Genomic DNA, 18,518 nt, shown 5'->3' with positions numbered 1-18,518 from the left:
TGGAGAATATCACTTTATTTTTATTCAAAAAGTTTGACACAATTTTTGGGAAAGATCGGAAGGGTTTCCAATATTTTCTATTCTCGCAAGTCGCTTTAGCCCGATATAGTTTATCTTGCAAGTTTGGAATATATCAGGCACTATATGGGAAATGTATATGAATCTAATCTGCGAGTTTTCAGCTCTTGTGGGGAGATACCAGAACCGTTCCGTCATGTTCTCTCTAACCTAAGGCGGATTCAATTATTGAGACATTGAATGTGTTGAAATTTTGTGTAGAAGGTACAAAAGGTGTGGACCGATTTTGCCCATCTCCGAACTCTATCTAAGTTTAATAGAAAATTAAAATCTAGATTTTAGATGACTCCAAATGTCCTGAAACCGTTATTCCGATGAGGCACATTTTGCCATATATTTATTCAACATTCCAAGGTTGGGCAAATCTAATTTTTTAAATTTCTACTTTACAAATTCCAGGTAGCTCTGTTCCCACCGATGAAGCCTCCAATGATGTTGAATCCAGTCCCGATGATGATCGCAGTTTCGCCTGTTCCGACTTCATACACATGAAAAAAGGACCTGAGAGTGATCGGAAAAGGTACCATTATAGTGACGAATATATACAATTTTGTAGGTATATTAAATGTTTTTCCTTGTCTACAGCACCGATGATGAAGGCCATTCGGATCATGATTATCAGAAAAACCCCACACTACAGTGCATGGACAAAGTCGAGGCCAAAGAAAGGATAAAGAAACGACGTCACCGCATCAAGTTGACCAAACGTGTTGGTCTAATGATATTTTGGTTATTTTTCGGCAATTGTTTTTATGGTTTTCGAAGAGAAACATTTGCTTGAGAAGACCTTAGAAGTGCCCGCCAACAGGGAGAAGAGTAAGTGGTTAAGGACTTTTTGAGTGGCTGAAACAGAATAATTATATTTTTTTTATTGCTACAGACTTCCTGTTACTTAACAAACCCACCGGAGATTTTAAACTGACCATTGCAGGACATTTCAATGAATCAATTTACAATTCAAATGAAACCGAAAATATTTTAACAATCCAACCGCAGATATCGGTATTTTGACAATGAAACGAATTTGAGTGATTTTAAGGTAAGGCGTTGCAAGTGATATTGATTTAAATAAAATTTTAATTAACCTTGAAAATACACACGATTGATTTAAATTGAAATTGTTCCCAAATTACCAGCATATCTGCTGCCACGATTTAATAAATAGTTAATATTGAAAAAAATTAAAAAAAAATCCTTAAAAAAGTAAACAACTTTTTCGCTAAGATTCCTTTAAATATTGCTAGAAACCATTAACCATTATTTTACCTAGAGCCTTTATTATGTATTTCTCTGAGGGTCCTACCTTAATATCTAACAAGTACAAAAGTATCAGTCGGTTTTGCCGACAGATGGCAATGTTCGATTACTTAAAAATATCTTGACTTCTGTTTTGATTATTCAAAGAGCTGACCCTCTATGGAATTGGTTCCGAAGGAATGGACCAGTATTGTCCATTTCGCTTCGGACCTAAATAAATATGAAATCGGACCTAAATATACACGAAAAATATAACATTTTTATCCAATTTATATGAAATTATAAATTCTATATTCATTACAAGTTTCAGGTTGAGAGAAATATTTAGATAAAGTTGAAGTAAAGTGTTAAAGCATTAAAAATTGTGGGTGAGGTACCAGAATATATACCATCTACACAACAGATGAAGTAAAAATGTTGTATGTGTGAAATTTGAAGACAGTTGGATGAGCGTTTGTTTTTCAAAAATCTTGACCCTATCAGAGGAATTGGCCCGATCTCTACCATCTTTCTAACAGATCAATAGAATCGGATGATAATTTCGCGATTTATGCGCTTCATGAATACTCAAAATTTTGACCCTTTGTGAGTGAGGTGTCAGAAGGAGTGGACCGATAATTCCATCACACAACAGATCTTGTGTTAGTAGACAATAATGGGATGACTGGACTATAAAGATAATCGTATGCCGATTCGGACTTTATAAACGTTTTGGTTTTTCAAAACATTGACCCTTTGTGTGCGAGGTTCCAGAAAGAATGGTTCGATCTTTATAACATATCTGTGTTGATAGAAATATGAGATGTGCCAAGTCTGAATGGAATTGGATGTTAATTTCGCATTTTTTGAGCTTCATTGGTATTGAAAATGTTGACCCTTTATGGGGGAGGTACCAGAAGGAGTGGACCGATGTATTCCATCTTCACACCAGACCTTGGGTTAATAAACGTATTGTAATGTGTGCAATTTGAAGACAATCGGACTCTTACATCAATTTTATACGAGTTAAAATGATTCAAATTTGACCCTTGTGAGGAGGTACTTGATGGAGTGGGACGACATTGTCCATTTTGCACCTGACCTTAATAAAATTATTAGGATGTGTGAAATTTGAAGAAAATCGGACTTTTAAATCACATTTTATAAGAGTTGTAACTATTCAAAATTTGGAGCCTTTGTGGGGGAGGTACCTGATGGAGCGGACCGATATTGTGCATTTACACAGATGACCTCGCACTGATGCAAATATTAATATTTGCAAATTTTCGAGCAAAATAGGATAATCCTTTCTCTTTATGTGCAGTAAATATATATATATTTTTTTTGGAAATTTCGAATTTTGTGGATGTGGATACCAGAAGGAGTGGACCAATATTGCCCATCTCCGAACTCGATCTAAGTTTGATGAAAATATTACCATATACCAAGTTTGGACCACATCGGATTCTCCCGTCGAAAGTTATCGTGCGCACCAGCCAGCCAGCCAGACAGACGGACGGACGGACATCACTAGATCAATTCCAAATGTCCTGAATTAGATTCGAACTTAACTGCTGTTTTACTTGTAGTACTCAAAATGCATAATCTGTTCAGTTTGGCAACATTTTTAAATCAAATCTTCATTCATCGTTCCAAATTTTAAGACCTTCAAGGTTTTATATACTATTCATGGGAAAATGTTTACATTTTACACAAAAAAGTGTGCAATATCATTCATTTACCTAGGAGGATATTAATAAAACCATTGCAAAATGGACCCACATTCAATTTTTCTGTCCAAACTGTTTCGACATATACGGGTTTACATATGCACACGTTGAAACAATTTTTTTTAGAAACCAACAGTGACCTCAATTTCAAATTTTAGGATTTCAAGTCTATTCCTTCACCCAATACCATATTAAGTACTCTTCGTACATTCATAGTACACATTTCGAAAATCATTTCCATATCTCAATTCTAGATATCAACAGTCATTTCAATATCAAATTTGAGCCCTATCACTTCACCCAATACCAAATTAAGTGCCATTTAGTACTTTTCGTGTAATATTAGTATTCATTTGCAAAAGCGGTTCCACAACTCAATTTTAGACAACAACAGTTAACGCAATATAAAATATCATGTTTTAAGGTCTATTCCTTAACCTAATACCAAATTAAGTACCATTTAGTACTTTCGTACAAATAATGAACGCATTTCCAAACCACCGCCAAATCTCAAACATGGTATCAGTAATTTTAATATCACATTTCAGAATTTTATCTCGATCCCTTTACCCAATACCAAATATAGCATCATTCAGTACTTTTCGTACAATTATAGTACACATTTCCGAAATCACCTCCATATGTCGAGCCTACACATAAACAGCGACCCTAACACCAAATTTCAGATCTGAATCACTGTCTATTCACGCAATACCATATTGTACCAAATATAGTACTATTTAGTACCTTTCGTCTAGTACATATTTTCTACATCACAAACCTACCACCAACAGAGACCAGACAATCCAGTGATGCATCTATTAGTGACGCTCATTCCAAAGGTAGCTTATTCTTAATACCCTTTTAGTACGAATTTCCATGCCCATCTTCCTTATTACATGCCCACGCACCAAGACTGGCAGTCGTGCAAAATTTCGAGATTCTAGTTGCAGCCGTTTCGTCTGGGCGTTAATTCTCGGTCAGTTAGTTATTTCACTACTCTTTTATGTTCTCCTACAGGTTCACATCTACAAAGTGTATTAAAAAATATTTCTTAAAGAATCCCAAAATTTATTATTTTAAAAATCAGCGTCTACACCTCTGAGAATTCTTTCTAAAAAATCCATAAATATGTATTTTCAAACCCGGGACTACAACTCTCTCTCTTTTTGGTACTCTGGAAATTGCTTTAACAATGTTCAGAATTTAAAAAAAAAAATATTAAACAAGTAAGCAAAGGCTACAGTCGAGCGCGGCCGACCGTTGAATACCCAACAACACTATAATAAACCATACAGTTTATATAGGCGAGATACTCGAAGAATTCCACAAGATATTGTTGCAAATAATAAAAGAAAACCATCAGGTTTCGTTCTCTAATTTTCGAATAATAGCAACTTAAACTAATTTGCTCATTTCCAAATTATTGGTAGATGTTGCACTTAAATGGTCTTCCTAGATCTGGAACCAATATTTCCCAAAGACCTATAATCTCTCAGAAGTGGCAAAAGATTAACATTTATTATTGGTTTTTGACTGAAACGCATCTATATGAGATACAGACATTTGACTATATTCTTCAACAAAATCAGCGTTAACGAAATAGTCAGAAGTGCGTCTTTCCTGTATTTGTGAATTCTCCAAAAAGTCACTGGAATGGACATTTTCGTATTTTGTCTACAAAAGTTGGCAAACTCCTTCACACATTGAATATATTTGATGGCCATCCAAAACTGCTTGGCTTTTGCAATGACCGGTAACCCCCATTCAAATGTGCGTGAGGACCGGGCGATAATTACGACCTGCTGACAATTTTGCAGTTTTGGTCCATTTCAACCCAAAATATATGGCGATCATCTCCAAAAAGAGTAGACTTCTATTCTGACCCTCATCTTATCCCCATGCAAAATTTCGTAAGGATCGGTCCATAAATGCGATCTGTATATGATATCCTGATATCCTAACTACTTAGTTTTGTTAGCTGTAGAAATATTACCAAATGTTTAATTCAAAATGAAAATATGACAAAATTGAAAAATATGAGAGAGATATTTTTATGCAATTTTTAGAAGTTTTTTTTTTCCTGCCAAGAGGCCATTCTGAATTAATGAGAACCGTCGAATCAGTTCAGCCGTTCTCGACATATATGAGATCTTTCAAGCATATCTTCTTTGATAGACATATATATATCGCTATATATCCGTTTTGTTGGATGTTAACATCAATGTAAAGATCAGAAGTAACCTTGTCATGGCTTTGTGATTTCGCCGGGATTTAAAATATTCGCGGTTTAATGAAAAATGTTGAATTTTTTCAACAAAAAAGATATTTTCTATTTTACCCGCTAAATATTATCCGATGACCACCCAAATTGGTAGGCTTTTTCCCCGCCCTAAACTCTAGCTACATGTGAAACTCCGCGTCGATTGGTCTATAATTGCGACCTGTATAGCTACTGCAAAATCCGACATTTTTACAGAATTTGGTACATTTCAACCCCCTAAATATTATGCGATCATCTCCAAACGAAATAGGGTTCTATTCTGACCTTAACCCACCTCCATTCTAAATTTCGTGAAGATCGGGCCATAATTGCGACCTGTAGAGTGATTACAAATTAACATGGACAGACGGACAGACGGACGGACGGACATATATAGCTAGATCGACTCAGCTCGGCGAGCTAGGAAGATCCATATATACTTTCCTATATGGGAAACCAATATTTCGAGGTGTTACATAAATTCTGGCCCAATCAAACTTATAATACCCCCAACACATAGTGTTGTAGGGTATAAAAACATTTCCAACAAATTTGACAATTAAAGAAATTAAAAATATACGATTTGAATTTGTGAAAACGTTCAAACTCAAAACGATGATGCTGTTCCTAATATTCAGATATTTATTTCCTCATATTCTCTATTGTTAAGTCCATAGTCTTCATATTTTATCTTTTGTATGGAAACGTAAATTCCGAACAGAAGGTGTTCATTAGTTTATTTATCTCTCCATTTATTTACAGGACATATTACACCCATGGTTTATACCATTGGTGAACGAAGACTTGTTCGATTATGCGCCAGTGGTTTCACGTAATTTGACCTTTAAATTACCTGATGATTTGCTGGATGAAATTGGAGAGGACGATACCCAGGTACGCCTGCAGATGACTACCAATATTGAAACGGATATAGCCATCAAAATGACATACAATCCTTTGATAATAAACGTCAAGACGGGAACATTGCTGGCTGCCGCCATACTTTTGCTGTTCTATTCGTTGCTGGTGTGGGAGGTGAGTAGTGTGCCACAGGCGTAGGTGTCGGTTGACAATGAAAAGGAAATTGAATCCTATGTTATTAATGATTTTTTTTCTCATTAGGTCTTTGAACGCACCTTTGTGGCCATTGTATGTTCGACGTTGTCGATAGCTGTGTTGGCCTGTTTCAATGATCGCCCCAACATGGAAGAAATTGTCAAATACATGGACATGGAATTGCTGACGCTGCTCTTCTGCATGATGATTTTAGTTGGCATCCTAACGGAGACGGGAGTTTTCGATTACATTGCAGTGGTGGCATTTGAGGTGTCCCAAGGCAAAGTGTGGCCCATGATTTATAGCCTGTGTCTGATGACATGTTTTGTTTCGAGTTTTTTGGACAACATGACAACGGTGATTCTATTGACCCCCGTTGCCATACGTCTGTGTGAAGTAATGAGTTTGGATCCGGTGCCAGTGTTATTGGGTATTATTGTCCATGCCAATATTGGTGGGTCATTGACACCCATTGGAGATCCAATTAGTATCATTATATGCTCGAATAATTTTATTGCCTCAAATGTAAGATAGGGGGATGGAGGGGTAAACATATATTAATTTAATATTTTTTCATTAATTTATTAGGGTGTAACCTTTATGAAATTTGTTGGTCACACCATACCCGGTGTCATCTTAACCGTCCTTCAAAGTTGCATTTATCTACGTTTGATATTCCGCAACATCGATTCGTTGCGTTTGAATGAACCGAAGGAAATAAAAGACTTGCGTCGTGAAATTCGTGTCTGGCATAAGGCAGCCAAATCGATATCTTCCTTTTCCAAGGATGCTGATGTGGTAAGGGAAACTTTGCTCAAGAAAGTTCGTATTTTGAAACATCAGCTAAAGAGGAAATTGAATGGTTTGGACACAACCGAAGCCTATGTCCACACGTTGGAAGATTTGAAAGTTAAGGTAAGTGGCGGAACTTTAATCTTTATTTTTACGTGAGAGACATAGCACTTTTTGGAGGCATATTATACAAAGAAGCCCAATTTGAGTACCTCTATACATGAAGATATAATTATTTAAGGTTTTAATTGACCGCTGAAGAAGACTATTTGCAGATCTTTTACTATATATTAAATTCTCCCCAGTTTATGGAGCCCATCGGTACTTAGAAACCCCTTCTAATGTCTTCTATAAATGGAAGGCCGCTGGAGGTATTTTAGTGTGGTTGACTCTTAGTCGATAGCCGGGACATCTCCAGAGTATATGTTCGATAAAACTGTGCGATAAAATTAAACTCTTACAAAATTACAGAAAAAATCTTAGAAAATGAATCTTTATGAATGAAAAGAAATCGGACGTTTCCTTGATTCAAATACTAATTTACAATCTACAGGGTGACATAAAAAATTGCAACAAAGTCAAACGCCATCATTTTTACTTTCTTTTTTAATTTTATTGAATGAAAAAAAAAAAATTTCGGAAATAGCTTCACATTTTAGAATAAGTTAGATTTGATCGATTTTTTCACCTTTGGCACGAATTATGATCTTCAAAAGGCCAATGAAACCGTCACACGCTGCCCGAATGTTGCTCTGCGGTATTTTGGCCCATTCCCGACGAAGCGCTTGCTTCAACACTTTGGTATTTTTAGTGGCAACCTTGCTTTCCAAAATACTCCAGACACAATAGTCCAACGGATTAATATCCGGAGATTTTGGTGGTCATTGTGCGCTGGAAATGAAGCGACGAACCTCATTTTGTAACCAATCTTGGGTGACGCGTGCTAAGTGCGATGGTGCTGAGTCCTGTTGCAATGTGCACTGTCTGCGGCCAAAATGTTTGCGTGCCCAAGGCTTTAATACACCATCAAGTATGTACACGATTTGAAGGTAAACGAAAAGTTTGAGGGTAGTCTTCGAATATTGACCAGTGAGAAAATAAGGAAATATGATGTTAGTGTTTGTATTAATGTCGGAGTTAGGAAATTGTCGAATTGTCGATAATTAATGGTCGGGGCTGACAGCTGGAAGATAATCAGGGTTCACGATATTGCTGTCCAGCTCTTCTGATACCGATCGGAAACTCCCGGTATAACAGTTCGGTAACGGCAGATCACAGTAGAAATATTTGAGAGCAGATGCTCAGGCTTTCTAAGATGAGTCGGAGAACTCGTTCGGGTCGTCTACAATGGTTAGGATATTGGTCTAGCTACCACAACATTATACGACTGCCTCTAATTCATTATAATGTCAGATACGGCACGTATATTTCGCCAATAAGAAGTTCGGCCAATTTCAGTCCAAATGTCCCGACTGCATTCAGTCTAGAAGCAAGTACATCAATTGGAGAAAATTTAGCTATAGCTCCCATATATATGTTTCATCCGATTTGGGGTTTTAAGTCCCTCACATGCGTAATATGCACTCCACAAGAATGATATTTGGTACCGGACATCAGATACTGCTCGAAAACACGTATGCCAAATTTTATCAAGATCGGTTCAGATCAGCATATGTCGCCCATATGTATCTTTGTTCGATATTTGGTTTATTGTGTAGTCCAAATGACCTGTATTTTGGCATATCCGACCGAATTCAGTCTAGACATTAAATTTGGTGAAAATCGATTCAGATATAGCTATATAACGGTATATATAGCTATTTCGGGACGTACGTTTCCAATTGGCGGAACTCGGCTCCGATATATATTTTTTTAATATAATCCTTCTTGAAGTGATATCATGTACTCTATAGCCATGTTACTGGTACAGGATAAAAATGTCTCCGTCAAATTTAGAGAAAATCGATTCAGAATTGGATATGGCTCCCATATATTAGTTCCCTCTGAAACCAAATTACAACTACTCTAAAGCCGAATGTTGATAGGTGGTATGATCTACTTCAAATAAATTCTTTTGTTACGGGAGCTCTACTAAATATGCATAGTGGTGTAGGGTATCTTATAGTCGGCCACGCTCGTGTTTTGACTTTTACATACTGGCAATCCATAAGATAATTTTTTTTAAAAAATTTTGATTTTTTGTGGTGAAGTTCCAGAAGTCGTGGGCCTACCATGGCCTTCTTCGAACTCGACGTATGACAAGGAGACTTAGGATCCATAATTTTTACTTCGACAAGGCTCAGTTAGACCTATAAAATGAACTGAAATTCTTTGATGTAAACGAGAGTTTGTGAATGTATTGAAGTTTGACCTATGCCGAATAACTTCTTCTGGATTTTTTATACTTCTAATAATACCTTCTATCCCCATAAAGGACATTTTACTATCATGGGTATTTATCTATTCACATTTATACGAAATTGTTGGCAAACATTATATCGTCCTTTTAAATATATTATATTTACATTTAACTCTCACGCCCTCACCTCCATCATTTTTATTTCTTTCTTCCAGTATCCCATTAAAAATAAACTTTTACTGGCTCAGGCGTGCTGCGCCCTGGTTTTCGTCATTATATGTTTCTTCATTCAATCTGTGCCACAGTGGCGCACCCTACCCCTGGGCTGGGTGGCTCTACTGGGTGTAATTGCTCTTCTGATTATACTCAATCGAGAGGACATGGAACATTTAATGCATCGCATCGAGTGGACAACGTTGCTCTTCTTTGCCGCCATGTTTGTAATGATGGAATGTGTTGAGCGGTTGGGACTTTTCGCTTGGATTGGCGAAGTTACCGAGCATGTCATTTTGTATGTGGACAAAAAGAATCGTCTGGCCATGGCCATATTTATCATTTTATGGATGTCCGCATTGGCATCGGCAATTTTGGACAGCATACCGGTAACGGCAATGATGGTCAAAGTGGTGGTATCATTGGTAGCTAAGGAGACATTGGGGCTGCCATTGGAGCCGTTGGTGTGGGCATTGGCTTTTGGTCCATGCTTGGGCGGTGAGTACAACTATTTCATATTATTGTCCCAAAAGATGAAATGTTCTTTGACATAAATGTGACCCAAAGGTTAATAGAGCGAAACCTCTTACAAGTGGACACATAAGTGATGCCACCACCACTTGTGAAAGGTTATTCGAAAGAAGATTTTCCACACATGAAAGTGTATACCTGTAATTTATTATTTTCATTTCTACGTTTGCTTTTTCATTCCAGGCAATGGCACTCTCTATGGAGCTTCAGCCAATGTACTATCCGCTGGCATTGCCGAGCAACATGGCTATAAAATTTCATTTACCAGATACTTGAAGTAATTATTATTGATTTCCTTTTGATTACATTTCAGATAATGCCATGGAAATTTTTGATTTATTTTCAGAATTGTTTTCCCCATGATGTTGGGTCAAATTTCAATTATCACCGGTTATTTATTTGTCTCCCATATCTTATTCGAGTGGCACTAAAAAGAAGACTCCCTCCCCAACGATTCCAGGCATTGCAGCTGGTCTTAGGAATTTGTGTGATTTTGAAATACGAGGAATGACTTAATTTTATTTATTGTGAATTGTATTTACAACGTATGAAAGAAAGAGAGAACGGAAAACGAGAAGAAGACAAAAAATCAAATGAATTTATTCGTATAGTATAATGTTTATATTATTCAATGTGTTGTTTATTATTATTAATATTATTAAATTTACTCTAAATGTGTAATAAACGAATTTGAGAATTTTAAAAATTTGCTTGAGTTTAAATTACATTGAAATTGTGGTTTGGGTAAACTAGATTAGTTGGTACAGTATTTGTAAGAAAAGCTGAGCATACATCATCCAACGAGAAAGCAACGTTACACGGCTAATGAGTTCGACAACTCTCGGAAGGTGTATCGAATTCGCTCCAATTTGATACATCATAATATTAAATAATATATTAAACCAGTAAGGAAGGCTCAAAAGTCGGTCGGGCCGACACTATGCATATTTAGTAGAGCTCTCGTAAAAGAAAGGTTTATATGAGGCATTTCTGAGCTCTATGAGTATCTGGTACAAAATATGATTATGGTAGGGTGCATGTTCCGAAAGTTGAAGATTTAAACACCAAATCGGATGAAACATATATATGGGAGCAAATTAGAAATTCTTGCTTCTAGGCTGAATTCGGTTGAAGTGCGAAAACTCATTTGGACTAATATTAGCCTTTTGGTGCAAAATAGACCTGAAATCGGGCGAAGATATATAGGGAAGCTACATCCAAATTTGATCCGATTTGAATTATGTATTGCTAGGCTGAATCTTTTATCTGGTACCAAATTTTTTATAGGGTGTATATTACGAATTTAAGGGACTTATAGTACGTTTATGTTGTAAGGGATTTAGAAAACCCAGTCGGCTTAAATTGTCAATTCCATTGCCTATACCTCAAATAAATCTTCATAAAGAAGGTTAATCCTTGAAAAAACTCTAACGTAAACATGCCTTTAAACACCAAAATTGGATGAAAAATAAATATAAGAGCTATAGCTATATCTGAACCGATTTCCACCAAATTTAAAGTATTTATTTCTATGCTAAATTCGGTCAGAAGTGCCAAAATTCACACCATTTGGACTCATATTAGGCATTTGTGCACAAGAAACGGATGAATATGGGAGCTATATCCAAATCTGAACCGAACTTGATAAAATTTGATCTATGAATTGCTAGGCTGTATCTGACATCTGGTGCTAAATATCAGTCTTGTGGAGTGCATATAACGAATGTAAGGGACCTAAACACCAAAATCGGATGAAACATATATATGGAAGCTATAGCTATGTCTGGACCGATTTTCACCAAATTTGAAGCACATGCTTGTAGGCTGAATTCGATCGGATGTAGCAAAATTCACACCATTTGGACTGACATTAGCCATTTGGTGCACAAGAAACCTAAAATCGGATGAAGATATATCTAAATTTGAACCGATTTTCACTAATTTCAATATCCTTGAGTCAAACAAATATTATTTAGAAAATTTCATCTCAATCGAATAATAAATGTGTTTACAAAAATACTTGGACGGACGGACTGACGGACGGACATTCATAAATCGACTCAAAATTGTGTTTCTATGCTGATCACCAAAAGGAACTATGGGTGTATCTCGTTTCCTTCTCCATGTTACAAACAAATCGGAGCTATATCCAAATCTAAACCGATCTCGATAAAATTGGGCAAAGATATTTCTGAGCTGTATTTGATATATTTCCCTGAATATCGTTGTTACGGAGTGCAAATTACGACAGTGGGTAACAAATATAACAATTCGGATGAACAATATATATGGAAGCTGTAGCTATATCTGAACCGATCTTCACCAAATTGGACATACTAACTTCATTCGGTCGTAAGTGCCAAATTTCATACGATTTGGGCAAATATTAGACGTTTGGTGCACAATAAAAAGTAAATCGGACGAAGTTATATACGGGAGCCATATCCAAATCTGAACCGATCTTTTGCAAAGGTATTTCTGAGCTGTAGTTGATTTATTTCAAATTTGAAACAATTCCGTTAAATATTGTTGCTTAAATCGTCACAACACCGAATGTCAGAAGGCACTGTTTACTTTATTTGGGGGATTATGAACTTTTTTGGGACTATGTTTGGATTTTTCATTTATAAAAAGTGAAAATCGGGAAGCGGAAATATCAACCTAATCCGCCAAAGGTTACGTGATGCCATTAAAAATTAAATATTGGTTGTAGACCACGATTTTATGTATCTATCTACCTATCTCGCCGAGCTGGGTCGATTTAGCTATGTGTCCGTCTCTATATTTTTATTTGTAATCACGCTACAGGCCACAATTATTGTTTACCGAAAACCGAAAATTCAATTTGTCTGCCATTTGTCTTGCAATTGGAATACAAATAAGTTTGCTGAACAGGCTAATAATACCCTGTACCACAGTGTGGCGTTGGGTATGAGGAAATACGTAGAATTTGGGGGATATCGTTGAGACATAGTTATAGCATTTATATATGTATGTATTCCATCTAATTTAAGCTGTCCAAGCCCAATATGCATTTCATAGCAATGATTTGATTTTGATATAGTTCTGGTATATATTTTCATCCGCACTGAGTCAAAATAGGACGTATGAAATTCGAAACATTTTAATTGTATTTGAATTCTATTTGTAATTCTAATCATTCGAATTGTAATTCGAAAATTTCAATTGTAATTCGAACTATTTCAGTTAAAAACGGTGAATTTCAATTGTAACTCGACGTATTCCATATGTAATTTGAAAAAGGTGTAGTAAATATGCATAGTGGTGTAGGGTATCATCATGGGAAAATAAAAAGGTACGGAAGAGCTACCAGCTGTTTGAAAATAATCGGATGCTCATTTATATATAATTATACAAAACGTTGAACCGTTGCGGGGGAGGTACCAGAAAGTTTGAATCAATATCTACCATCTTCATCCTACATCTTGTATTAGTAGAAATATTGAAATATGTGAACTTTGAAGATAATCGGATAATTATTTTGCATTTTAAGAGAGTTATAATTCTTCAAAAAGTTGAACCGTACCAGAAGGAATGATCCGACAAATTCCAGCTTCACAACAGATCTTGTGTTGATAGAAATATTGAGATGTGCTGAGTTTAAAAGGAATCAGATGGTCATTTCGCTTTTAACGAACTTTATGGCCATTCAAAATTTTAACCACGTGTGGGATTTAATAATTATCATAGGAAATGTCAAATCTACAGGAAACTGCAATTAAGGATTAAGGGATTAAGCCTGACTATTTTGCAACAACAAAATACTATGGCATCTCGAACAAACAAAGCCAACACTGTTCTGGAAACTGCAATCTTTTAAAGTTGAACGGCATTTTTTTTTGATTCGAGGTACCAATACATATGATCCCAAATACTTTCCCGTAGTAATCGTAATCTCAATTATATTGTTGTGTACTTTTATACTCTACCCCACATAGTGGTAAGGGTATTACGTCTTTGTGCATTTGTTTGTAACAGGAAGAAGGAAGCGAGATAGATCTATAATTGCTGTTGAGGATCTTCATAAAATCACTTTCTGAGTCGATTTATGCATGTCAGTCCGTCCGTCCGTCCATGTATTCTTGTGAACCAAATGCAGGTCGCATTTATTATCCGATTGAGATGAAATTTTGCAAACAATAGTTGTTTGGCCCAAGGACGAACTCAATTATAATTGGATCAGATTTAGATATAGCTCCCATATAGATTCAACCAATTCCGGGTTAATTGTGCACCAAATGGCCAATATAAGTCCAATCAGAGATTTATAGCGTGTTTGGGAGCTATATCCAAATTTGAACGGATTTCAATATAATTTAATAAACTTTTAGACCAAATTCCAAAATGTCATTGAAATTGGAGATGTATAGCATGTCTGGTGTATCAAATGCATGAAATTGGACGGAAATGAATATGGGAGTTATATCCAAATCTGTACCGATTTCAATATAATTTGGCAAATTTATTTTTTTTAACAAATTCCGTCACTTGTTCTTAATTATTTTGGAATCGAACATACAAACACGATTGGTGTATCAAATAAACGAAATCGATCGAAAATATATATGGTATCTATATCCAAATCTGAATCGATTTCAATATAATTTGTCAAATTTATTTTCTGATCAAATCCGATCACTAATTCCAAATTTCATTAAAATAGAAAATACGAATCGTGTTTGGTGCATCAATTATGTGAAATCGGTCGAAAAAATATTTGGGAGCTATATTCAAATCTGATCCGATTTCAATATTATTTGGCAAATGTATGTTCGTTTTAAGGGTGAGATGAAAAAACTGCAACCAACTTCAGATTGCTGTCATTTCAAAGCCACTAGTCCAACAGCTGTTAAAATTATTCCAGTGACATCTCATTATATTGTTTACAAGCGTACAAAAGCATTTTGGTGAGTATTTTCCAGAAAGAAAGTTATTCGTGATGGCATTTAAATGTGAATACATCTTTTGTGTCTCGTACCTTCGCTCGTTACCGTGACCCTGGTGGCGTTGCTCGACGTTAAGGAAGTGGACGGAAGAAAACAGCAACATCAGCAGAAATGGTTCGAAAAGTAAAGAAGTAACTTGATCGCAGTGGCCGAAAAATGGCTCTGAGCTGAACATATCGCAATGTTCCATTTGGCAAATATTAAAAAATGAGCTCGGGGTAAAGCCATTGAAATTCAAAAAAGTGCAAGAACTTACACCGTAACAGAAAGAAAACAGACTAGCTTGGCCGAAAGTGGTGAACTGCCAAAAACATTCTTTGTCCAGCAGTTTGTAAACAAACAAAATGATCATGTTTACTTTCCAAAGAGGTCAGTTGAAAATGTGCACCTTCGGTTGGCCACCAGAACTCAAGCTCCGGCCATGGTGATGGTGTGGGCCGCCATAACAGCCGATGGTCGCTCTCCGCTCGTATTAATCGAACGTGGCATCAGAATAAATAGCGAATATTATCGCGAAAATATTATGGAGGGTGTATTAAAGCCCTGGGCACGCAAACATTTTGGCCGCAGACCTTGAACATTCCAACAGGACTCAGCGCCATCGCACTCAGCACGCGCCACCCAAGAATTTTTACAAAATGAGGTTCCTCGCTTCATATCCAGCGCACAATGGCCACCAAATCATCGGATACCAATCCTTTGGACTATTGTGTCTGGAGTATTTTGGAAAGCAAGGTTGGCACTTAAAAATACCAAAGTGTCGATCACCTAAAGCATGCGCTTCGCCGGGAATTGGCCAAAATACCGCAGAGCAACATTCGGGCAGCGTGTGACGGTTTCATTGACCGTATGAAGGCCATAATTCGTGCCAAAGGTAACCAATTCGAACAAATCTAAACTTATTCTAAAATTTGATGCTATTTCCAAAATTTTTTTCTTTCATTCAATAAAATTAAAAAAAGTAAAAATTATGGCGTTTGACTTTGTTGCAGTTTTTTTTATCTCACCCTGTATACCCTCTGTAGTCATATGGCTCAGCCTATAATAATATCTGTGCAGAATTTAAAAGCGTTAACTTTATCCTGACAGTAGGCAGTTATAGAAAAATCGAGTAAGGGTAGCGGATATAAATATTGCTTTATTTTGAGGAATACCCTTGACCTAATTACCCTAAAATCGCTAGACATGTGACAATGGCTCCTTGGCTTTGCTTTTCACAACAAATTTCAGATCATTAAGCTCGTCTCGATAGGGAATATTATTTTATTATTGTAATTAGACATGCATATGAACATGTTAATTTAGACTCAAATATCCCCATGCCAATATTTCAACATCGAATGCCCCACATGTGAGCAGCAGTCTCGAATATAACAACGTCAATATCCCAATAAAACAGAATAAATGCCCACTTTAAAAATTAATATCTATGGAAGTAGATCCGGCGAAGCCCTCAGGCTAAAAATAGTATTTCGGACAAATAACAATTCCTCGAGCGAGCGAAATATCCAAATGATGTTTGATGGCATAACAGCAGCATTTCCAAACATTTTTAATTAATTAGAGAACAAAAACAAAAGCCATGGAAAACTGAATCCAAAATTTAGGTGGACAAGTGTGTTTGTATCCCGAATGTTGTTATGTTGTCATATGCCGCCACATGCCGTTTAAAACTCACACACACCCACACCGTGCCATGGAGAAGGTGCTGATGGCGTTGATGATGGCAATGGCTGTGGCGATGCCGATGATGATGATGTGGATGATCGACGTTACACTTGGCATTGTGTCGTGTCTGTAGACATTAACGAAATCCATAACAGCAACAACAAAAAATGGCAAAAATGCATTATGAAATTTCATTTCATTTGAATATGCTTTCCTCTTGTTGTTGTTGTCTCTCCGAGTCCATACAAAGTAAATTAGCGACAGCAACAACAACAAGCAATAAAGATGAAATCGCAGAAGAGGAAATACGAAATAAATATATGCATGCTTATTTGTTTGTTTGTATGTATGTGTATGTGAAATAACCTGCCATAACAGACAGGCCACAAATGAAAATCGATGTTCGGTCAATGGCGAGGAAGTCTAGAGACAATTTCCATTCTCACTCTCTCCCTGTCTGTCTGCCAGAATGGAATGGAAATGGAAAATTAAATCAAATAAAATAAAAGACGTTGTCGTCGTTGTCCACTTTGTTTTGTTTATTTCCGCGGCTTAACGACGGCATTTCTTTTTCTTTGCCGCTGGCCAAATTCTATGTGTGTGTGCGTGTGCACGTCTGTTGGTACGTGTGTGTGTGTGCGTACGCGCGATTGTATTTGATTTTAATATTAAAAATATCTGTTTTATTTTCGGACACTTTCAGTAGGAAAACAAAAACAGAGAATTGTTTGGAAGTGAGAAACTGTGTGGAGGAAAATGGAAGCAGGAGAAATTTGGTGCTCTGAGACTACAACACGTCAAAGAATATTTTGGCGAAGAACTTGCGGGAAATTAGAAGAAACCCAGGAAACTATATTTGTTGCATTGTTTCCTGTTGTTGACAATTTTTTGTTAATCTCCTTCTACCTTTTTATACCACCATAGTATGGAGGGTATATTAAGTTTGTCATTCCGTTTGCAACACCTCGAAATATACATTTTAAGTATATATAATATACATATATATATATATATATATATATATATATATATATATATATATATATATATATATATATATATATATATATATATATATATATATATATATATATATATATATATATATATATATATATATATATAATCTTGATCAGCATAAAATTAAATGTCGATTTAGCGTTGTCCGTCCGTCTATCCGTCTGCGGAAATCACTCTAGCTTCCGAACGAAATGAAGTAAGTTGATAAAAATGTACTCAAATGTTTATTATGTCTGCAGGACTTTTGGCATTAAAAATGGGTCATGTAGGTCCACATCTTCATATAGCCCCCATATAAAGGTACCTCCCGATATTCGGTATTTTGATGATTTTAGCGACATTATTTACCGGAATTGTTTTCAAATTGGGATTTGAAGTTTGTAATGAACACTTCAGCCTACAACAGAAAGTGGGCCATGTAGGTCCACATCTTCGTATTGCTCCCATATAACGGTACCTCCCGATATTCGGTATTTTGATGATTTCAGGAACATTATTTACGGGAACTATTTCAAATTTAGTATTTGAAGTTCGTAAAAAATACTACAGTCTTTAACAGAATATTGTCTGTGCAGGTCCACGTCTTCGTATATCCCCCATATAAG

The 18,518-nt window shown here is 36.2% G+C and overlaps 1 protein-coding gene across 1 annotated transcript; it reads left to right on the top strand.

The window, feature by feature from the left end:
* The first annotated feature begins 669 nt into the window (after positions 1-669).
* On the top strand, positions 670-10,941 carry LOC131800598 (P protein-like). The gene is made up of 8 exons (XM_059131425.1): positions 670-894; positions 959-1,117; positions 6,070-6,342; positions 6,430-6,888; positions 6,952-7,278; positions 9,730-10,225; positions 10,442-10,535; positions 10,605-10,941. Exons 3-8 carry the CDS (start codon positions 6,214-6,216, stop codon positions 10,687-10,689), a joined length of 1,590 nt encoding a protein of 529 aa, XP_058987408.1. The 5' UTR covers positions 670-894; positions 959-1,117; positions 6,070-6,213; the 3' UTR covers positions 10,690-10,941.
* The last annotated feature ends 7,577 nt before the right edge of the window (positions 10,942-18,518 follow it).

The sequence above is a fragment of the Musca domestica genome, unplaced genomic scaffold (assembly GCF_030504385.1).
Source record: "Musca domestica strain aabys unplaced genomic scaffold, Musca_domestica.polishedcontigs.V.1.1 11, whole genome shotgun sequence".
In the NCBI taxonomy this organism is placed as follows: Eukaryota; Metazoa; Arthropoda; class Insecta; order Diptera; family Muscidae; genus Musca; species Musca domestica.
The sequence above is the reverse complement of the archived record's forward strand: the minus strand, read 5'-3'. Positions and strand labels throughout refer to the sequence as shown.